Source organism: Limulus polyphemus, unplaced genomic scaffold, assembly GCF_000517525.1.
Source record: "Limulus polyphemus unplaced genomic scaffold, Limulus_polyphemus-2.1.2 Scaffold7536, whole genome shotgun sequence".
NCBI classification, from domain to species: domain Eukaryota; kingdom Metazoa; phylum Arthropoda; class Merostomata; order Xiphosura; family Limulidae; genus Limulus; species Limulus polyphemus.
This window is the reverse complement of record NW_013673146.1, coordinates 1-8788: the sequence shown is the minus strand read 5'-3', so window position 1 is coordinate 8788 and position 8788 is coordinate 1. Positions and strand designations below refer to the sequence as shown.

The 8788-nt window shown below is 36.0% G+C and overlaps 1 protein-coding gene across 1 annotated transcript in view; it reads left to right on the top strand.

The window, feature by feature from the left end:
• Nucleotides 1-5457, top strand: part of LOC111089833 — a gene marked incomplete at its 3' end in the record, with an annotated part of 32180 nt that extends 26723 nt beyond the window's left edge. Inside the window, exons 4-6 of the mRNA XM_022402990.1 lie at nucleotides 2344-2492; nucleotides 2880-3008; nucleotides 5267-5457. Coding sequence (XP_022258698.1) covers nucleotides 2344-2492; nucleotides 2880-3008; nucleotides 5267-5457 — 469 coding nt within the window. The remainder of the gene's footprint in view (nucleotides 1-2343; nucleotides 2493-2879; nucleotides 3009-5266) is intronic.
• Nucleotides 5458-8788: the final 3331 nt, after the last annotated feature.

The following is an 8788-nucleotide window of genomic DNA, read 5'->3' as shown; positions in this document are numbered from 1 at the left end:
TATCTTTGATATTACTACCTGTCTGACTTTATAGTGCCCTATCTTTGATATGACTACCTGTCTGACTTTATAGTGCCCTATCTTTGATATTACTACCTGTCTGACTTTATAGTGCCCTATCTTTGATATGACTACCTGTCTGACTTTATAGTACCTTATCTTTGATATGACTACCTGTCTGACTCTATAGTACATTATCTTTGATATGACTACCTGTCTGACTTTATAGTGCTCTGTCTTTGATATGACTACCTGTCTGACTTTATGTTAGCTTATTTTTCAGCTGTCTGTCTGTCCAACTTTATGTCAGCCTGTTTTTCAGCTGATATCGAACCCCTATTTTTAGTGTCATAAACAGTCAAACTTACCACTCAGCTATCGGGGGCCATTTGTAATTGTACAAAAAATATATTTTATGCGGATAGACAAAAAACAGTGTGGTCAAAGGAAAAACTAATACGTGTTGGTGGTTCATTAAAATAGCTTTTCTTGGATCAGATGTCTTAACCATTCCGGGACAGAACTGTTTTAATATTGAACTAAAAACGTATTATTATAGGACAAGGCCACTTTAGATTGTTGTACGTATGTTGTAGTAGAACAGAAAAACAAAACAAATAAGGACAGATCTTGTATCCTTTGTCCAGTTCAATTGATTTTTGTGGTGGCACTCCCAGATTAAACCTGTTTAACGAGTTGGAGATAATCCTGGGTTTATCCATGTAAGGCATCTTGGGGAGTTTCAAAACTACGAATGATACGGTACTAGATTGTATGTCTCAGAAATCACGATGAGAATCTGAACGCTACCTACTGGTGTTGTACAGAGGGTTGACTACGTTGTAATAAAATACGCTGTCTACCGGTGTTGTACAGAGGGTTGAGTGCGTTATAATATAACGATTTTGAATATGCAAATCAGCAAGCCACATAATAACCTCAGCCGGTATGAAATCGCGGTGGAACGGAATGTATTATAACTACATTTTGACATTGTTTGGCGTCAGCTAGGTAGTTGGTGTGATGGCGCTGCGAATTGATCACATTTTTGGATGGGTATGTAAGAGCCCTTTCTGACGCCAATCATCCATAAACTCACATCATAAAGATGTGTTTAGATCAGGGATTTAGAACTTCCAAGCTGGGAATATCCTTTATACTTAATGACATTGGAAAACAAAAGAATATGGATCAACTTGGGGCACCAGGACCATCCAGAAAGAGATCTGCAACATATCATACTCCAGCTGTGGTAAGTAAAGTGAGGATCGAGGAACACAAAGATCAGTGGAAAAGCCATTCGCATCTCCCAGGTATGAGTATGCAACATAATCGAGATGGGTTACCTTCCTGAAAGGTGACAGAAGTTACGTGTACACAAGTTGCTTCCCTGTCATATCCATTAAATCATTGCATACCTCAGGCATTTGGAGAATTAAACAAGTATTCATTATATTTCATACGAAGACATTCCAGTCATGTCGCCGGATGCAGCGCTTATGGATTCATGTATGATTGGACTCTTAAAGGGGCACTGTAAAACCGTCATCCTTGTATACTAAATGGCTTATGGAAAGCACACAGGGAGTAGATGTGTGTCTTGAACATGACAGCCTTATGATAGAGCATTGCAATGGAAACTACACAGCAGGGCTATTGTCAAGATGCACAGTCGTCAGACAAAGCATGACCGTACGTGGTGACATGAATCGGTTTAATATAACGTACTTAACCTCTGTAGTACTGAAGTCAGTACATAAAGGCCTGAGAACTAAAGTAATTTAGTAAATGTTAACGTGCTGTCTAGTTTAACATTTAAAAATATTAAGTTAGGTCATGTAAGTTTAACATAACTCTTAGAATATTTGGTGAATCGTACTATAAGTGTCCGTACATGTCAAGCTCCACATCCAAACAAACACCCGTACACTTCTGTACAATTACAAAGGAAAGTGAAACGTTCGTAGACTTGTTGTTTTGATGTACACTTCCGAACTGTCGGTTACACAGGTGCTCCTGTAACTGGAAAATTAATGAACAGTTTATTCAGATTCGTGTTTAGGCTTCAGTCAGAGAGTAAGAGTCTACCTTACATTTTCTGTCCCTTTTAAACATAATAGGACATTATCTTATTACAAGTTTACTATATTTAGTCTTTAACCTTTTCTTAAGATAATGTTGCCTGGATGGAATTTTATAGGACGTTGCCTGGATGGAATTTTATAGGACAAGAAAAGGTTAAAGACTAAATACAGTAAACTTGTAATCAAAATAGACAGATAATGTTGCCTGGATGGAATTTTATAGGACAAGAAAAGGTTAAAGACTAAATACAGTAAACTTGTAATTTTACCAGGTACAAGCAACGACCTCTCCATGTCACAAGATGAACTTACAGTATCGCAAGATTGTCTTCTCCTAGGTGGCGAAAGTGTAGCTACGTGTAGCAATATCAGTGGCCAGTCCCCAACGTTTGAAAACAAAAGAATCAGGCGAGTCTTAGATAACCTTTGTTTAAACCTAGGCAAAAGTAATGTATTAACATCAACCGTTTATACTGTTTCATTTTAACTTACTGAGAAACTTAGGTAAAGCAGTCAATAGTTAGATAATTGATGACCCAAGAGAAGTATAGTTACAAACTAATAGACTAGCTTTTAAACTGGATCGCTAGGTGACGGAAAATTGGTCCTCACCTCTACACACCCGTGACCATGCAGCAATATGGGTATAAAAGATGATTATATAAATTGAATCAAAAAATCACTTTTTATTTTACCACGTGTGCAACTGAAGTCCTTACGAATATTTGTGGTTTCAGTATTGTATTTACTTATTTTTCTTGAGCCCCTGTGTTTTATAATATGCTACGTTTGCAGTCCTATCCTCGTCTGCAGTGACGAAGAAGAACGTTTCGAGTGTTACGGAGAAGGGGAGGATCCGGAGACTGATATCAACGAATCTGGAATCTACCTGGAATCCAATGGATCCTATAAACCGTCATTAAGGTAAGTCCTGTGGTCATCATGACATTTCGTATTATTGTCACACATTCTAAACACGAGCTCGGGTATATCCTTACCTAAGATATAACAAAATTAACCATTTTTAACAGCATATTCCGGAACATATTTATCAGTTTCTTACGAAGAATGTGTTATATTGAAAGAAATAAGAACAGCTGACAAGGACTAATGTCCTGAAAAGGACAATTTTGTGGACATTTCGTATTATCGTCACACATTCTAAACACGAGCTCGGGTATATCCGTACCTAAGATATAACAAAATTAACCATTTTTAACAGCATATTCCGGAACATATTTATCAGTTTCTTACGAAAAATGTGTTATATTGAAAGAAATAAGAACAGCTGACAAGGACTAATGTCCTGAAAAGGACAATTTTGTGGCCGTGTTACAGTTTATGTGTATTTATCGATGAATTAGTGATTGAATTATACGTGATTGACTAATATTTATTATTTTATATTTACTTCTGAAATAAAACTTGAATCATGAAACTGTGTATCATATTTGTTAAACCCAACACCACTAGTGCTTGGAGTATATATCAGACACACACACATGTATATATGTCGTTTGATACAAACCTTCAATGACATTTAGTCTTCAGAGTAGGGGCACTGTTGATAATCGTCTAAACGACAAGACAGAGGGCACTGTTAATAAACGTCTAAACGACAATATAGGGGCATTGTTAATAATCGTCTAAACGACAAGACACAGGGCACCGTTAATAATCGTCTAAACAACAATATAGGGGCACTGTTAATAATCGTCTAAACGACAAGACAGGGGGCACTGTTGATAATCGTCTAAACGACAATATAGAGGGCATTGTTAATAATCGTCTAAACAACAATACAGGGGCACTGTTAATAATCGTCTAAACGACAATACAGAGGGCACTGTTAATAATCGTCTAAACGACAATACAGAGGGCACTGTTAATAATCGTCTAAACGACAATACAGAGGGCACTGTTAATAATCGTCTAAACAACAATATAGAAGCACTGTTAATAATCGTCTAAACGACAAGACAGAGAGCACTGTTAATAATCGTCTAAACGACAATACAGAGGGCACTGTTAATAATCGTCTAAACGACAATACAGAGGGCACTGTTAATAAACGTCTAAACGACAATATAGAAGCACTGTTAATAATCGTCTAAACGACAAGACAGAGGGCATTGTTAATAATCGTCTAAACGACAAGACAGAGGGCACTGTTAATAATCGTCTAAACGACAAGACAGAGGGCACTGTTAATAATCGTCTAAACGACAAGACAGAGGGCACTGTTAATAATCGTCTAAACGACAAAACAGAGGGCATTGTTAATAAACGTCTAAACGACAATTCAGAGGGCACTGTTAATAATCGTCTAAATTCTGAACGATAAGAGAGGGGTACTGTTAATAATCGAGACATTATTCAACTGTCTACCCAAGTCGTTGAGCTTTATATATATATATATATTATATAGCGCTCACTGAAGCAACTGGATAGAGGGCGCTGTTAATAATCGTCTAAATTCTGAACGATAAGAGAGGGGTACTGTTAATAATCGAGACATTATTCAACTGTCTACCCAAGTCGTTGAGCTTTATATATATATATATATATATGTATATTATATAGAGCTCACTGAAGCAACTGGATAGAGGGCGCTGTTAATACTGGACACCTTATACAACTCTTTAACCAACAAAATCAAGACATCACGCATCTGTCCAAAAGACTCGATATCACAATGGTATCTGACTAGATAAGGGGCACTGTTAATTTAATCATTCAGACCCTACATACCTGTCTAAAAGCAGAGGGCGCTGTTGATTATTAATAACCAAAACTTCATCTTTGTTATGGGGCTTTCAGTTGAAACACGTGACGTCATATTAAATTTAGTAATAGCATTGGTTACACAGCTATGATGTCACAAGTTTTTGTTTGAGGGTGTCGCTTAAAATAGCTTTTTTTTTTCCTGTTTGTCTCCTTTCTAGAAAATTAGTTCCAGAGAAAAAACAAAAGCGTATTTAAGAACCCGTTGTCATTCGAACTTGTGTTTTTAATATTTGTAGCTGAATAAAAATTACATTATGTTTAATGTCTTGTTAATGTTTGGTGTTCTCTGATATTTTGTTCGTACGTGTGTTAAAATCGAGAATGTGCTTATATTCCCATACTATCACCCCGTGTTATACAAAACTCCCTCTTGCTTATCCTATGTATTTCCCTAGCTCTGACAGTTTTCGTAGTACAAGTAGTGCAGGCAGCACCGGAAGTGGCGGACGAATACGCCATACCCGCAATCCATCTCAACACAGTACATGGTCGCGGTCTAGTCTCCGAAGAGCCTCTAGGTACAAACGATTGTTTTATCTGTGTTTTTTCGTGAAATGTGTTTTGTTTTCTACTACGTGTACTTCATGTTAGTATGTTTATAGATTATTAGATAAATTTGTATTTTATTGTGTATATTTGATGTGTGTTGATAAACTCTTGGAAACACGTGTTTTTGTGTTGTTGTTTTTTTTTACCTTTGTAATACTACTCGTGTTGTGTAGAAAACTAACGATCTAACCTGTACCAGCGTAACGATTAGTTTTGTGTGATCTAACCTAATATAAAAACAAGTGTGTGTCACGTCACGCTTGATTTATCGAAATAGGAGGAGTCATGAAAGACAAAACCCATTTATCCAGATAGAATAGTTCGATTACTGTCTGCCCATTACGAAGAGGGTGTGTGCCGTGAAACCTTATAAGTGTAGTGAGTGTTGGTATAATAAGCCTAAAGTAAGGACATAGTGTGGGAGCAGCTAGTCTACAGCCAAGTGTATAAAATTTATCATGAAAGTAAAAACATCGATTCAATTTTAAACTTAAATCGTTTCTGAATTAAGCTGTTTTCTGTTATATCACCAACGTTGTGAATAAAAAAAACAAACTTCTTTAATCAACGGAAACTAAATTAAGAAGTTAACAAATATTTTTCAAGTTTTGTTGTCAATTGCGTTTGATTTTATACTTTCAGTACATAGACTAACAACAATATTAGGTTATACTTTTGTTGCTAAGCCACATAAAATAAAATCCATTGTTAGAACGTAGTGTCACCAAAACGCTCTGGCTTTTCTATGTATTAGAAGTTGTTAATCTAACTGATTTTTACCAATAATTATTCTATGAATATGCCACAAATTCATTTAATGAATGATCTTAATTTTGATTGGCTCACAAAGAAACCTACTGACGTTTGACTGCATTTTTCTGCCACTTTTTTTGGCCAACTTTGATTTCGCATAATTTATTTATTTCAGTTAGCTATGAAATGTTAGGTTAGGGTATACTATGGGGTGGGGGTGGGGATGGTAGTACTTGCCCCATCATTTTTGCTGGGCTCTACGGTAGTTTTTAATAATCTCCCGCTGCCATTCATATTAACTACCATGATGACAGATCCATTGTACACTTTCTAGAATGGGCACCAGATGGCGGTACAAGATTCTCACAAGACTGTCAGATATAATACCAAAATAAATATATAAACATATGAAATGGATTAAAATGCTCAATGCAGTCGAAGTAATTATTAAATTACAATGTTTGTATTTAAATTTCAATCATTTTTGATATTATTATTATGAAAGTATTTATGGTAAGTTAATCATGTTTGTTTGATTCAGCGCAAAGCTACGTATTAGGCTTTCTGCGCTCGGTCTACCATAGAGAATCGAACCCCGGAAAGCATGTATGATATGCAAGTTTCTAGAATTATCGAAGTTGGCCGGTGTCTCTGGTAGTGTTCAAAAGGACAACTGATGACCAGACAACGTTTCGTTTCAGCAAAAACTGTGGATTAAACAACAAGGGAAGACAAACGAAACGTTATCTGGTCACCAGTTAACTATATATATTGTCCTTTTCAGCAAAAACTGTGGATTGAACAACGATGGAAGACAAACGAAACGTTGTCTGGTCACCAGTTAACTATATATATTGTCCTTTTCAGCAAAAACTGTGGATTGAACAACGAGGGAAGACGACCCACACGGAGCAGAGTCGTTGAACTTCATCCACAAACACTGAGTCTTCTCACAGAGCATCTGGTCCGTCGACTGCCGAATGAGTAGAGCCGACAACGACTGTGTAAACTGAGACGACAGTGTTTACAAAACTTGTCATAGGTTATTCACGTTTCGCCTCGTAGCTGATACTACAAATGAGATTATCTCCTGAAATGGCAACAACAACATAGCAAGAAGTAATAAATGATGGTTAGATAGAACGGCAGTGTTAATACACAAGAGTTGTATGTTATACCGACTATAGGTTTAAAAAAGTGTATTATTTATGACAGATCATGACGTCAGTATTAACAACAATTAAATGATAATAATTTATCACAAAGTCCTATAATCTGGCATACAAAGGTACGTTGGTTATGACTACAGGTGGCCTAGTATTTATTGAGTTATTTCCTCACGTATCGTTTTTTTTTATTATTAAGTTGTATCATCCGATCCTTTGTTAGTTATTCAATTATTTTGAGAAGCTATCTACTGGTTTATTCAGACCCCCCCACCACCACTCCCTCGTTCAAGTCTATTAATTATTGGATGATGTTCCTGTAACAAAACGTTGTCTGGTCACCAGTTAACTATATATATTATCCTTTTTACTAAAGTTCCATAATTCAACATTCTTAAAAAAGAAAAAAAAAACATTTTAGCTCAGATGTAGTTTTTATTTACGCAGAGGTTAACAATGGATTACACGCTCTTTGAACGCCGCAGGAATCGAACCGTGAATTCCAGGTTATAAGGAAACGTATATTTTGGGCCTATACGAAGGGAGAATCTGTCGTTTACATAAGCTCAAACATACTCACAGACGTACGAAATGTACACAGCTGTTTTATTTCTGACGTCACACAAACAGCATGATTTCGCGTAACTAATTCTTACAATTAATGACATTACAAAGATAAAAGCGTAACGCAATTACGTAACACGTTACGCTCAGTCAACTCGTGTTCTGGTTCATATTCAATGGCTAACAACTAGTTACTAACAGAATAAAATATATGTGTTTCTTATCTGTAAGAAAATATCAATTTTATTAGATGAAATTAACAGTAATATGTAAATAAAATGTTTTGACCTCGATCTACCTATTATTTCTGTTTACGTGATTACTTTAAGAAGTATTGTTAAAAATGCTAAATCCTCCTCTCAAGATTCTCATTATGTACTGAAAAAAAAAAAGTGAAGCTGAGACAAATGGAATTTAAACTTACGAGACATAATCGTGGGTTAGTAAGTTGACGGTGAGTGAGTTTATGAACGTATGACACTAAGATCCGGGGTTCGATTCTCCGTGGGAAACAGAACGCAGATAAGCCCATTGTGTAGCATTGCGCTAAAAATCAACAACGTAGATTAAGCCTACATTATGATGTGTATATCTGTAGAGTTTTGTTAGTTAGGACTCTCTAAGTTAACGTAGATTAAGTCCGCATTATGATGTATATATCTGTAGAGTTTTGTTAGTTAGGACTTTCTAAGTTAACGTAGATTAAGTCCACATTATGATGTATATATCTGTAGAGTTTTGTTAGTTAGGACTCTCTAAGTTAACGTAGATTAAGTCCACATTATGATGTGTATATCTGTAGAGTTTTGTTAGTTAGGACTCTCTAAGTTAACGTAGATTAAGTCCACATTATGATGTGTATATCTGTAGAGTTTTGTTAGTTAG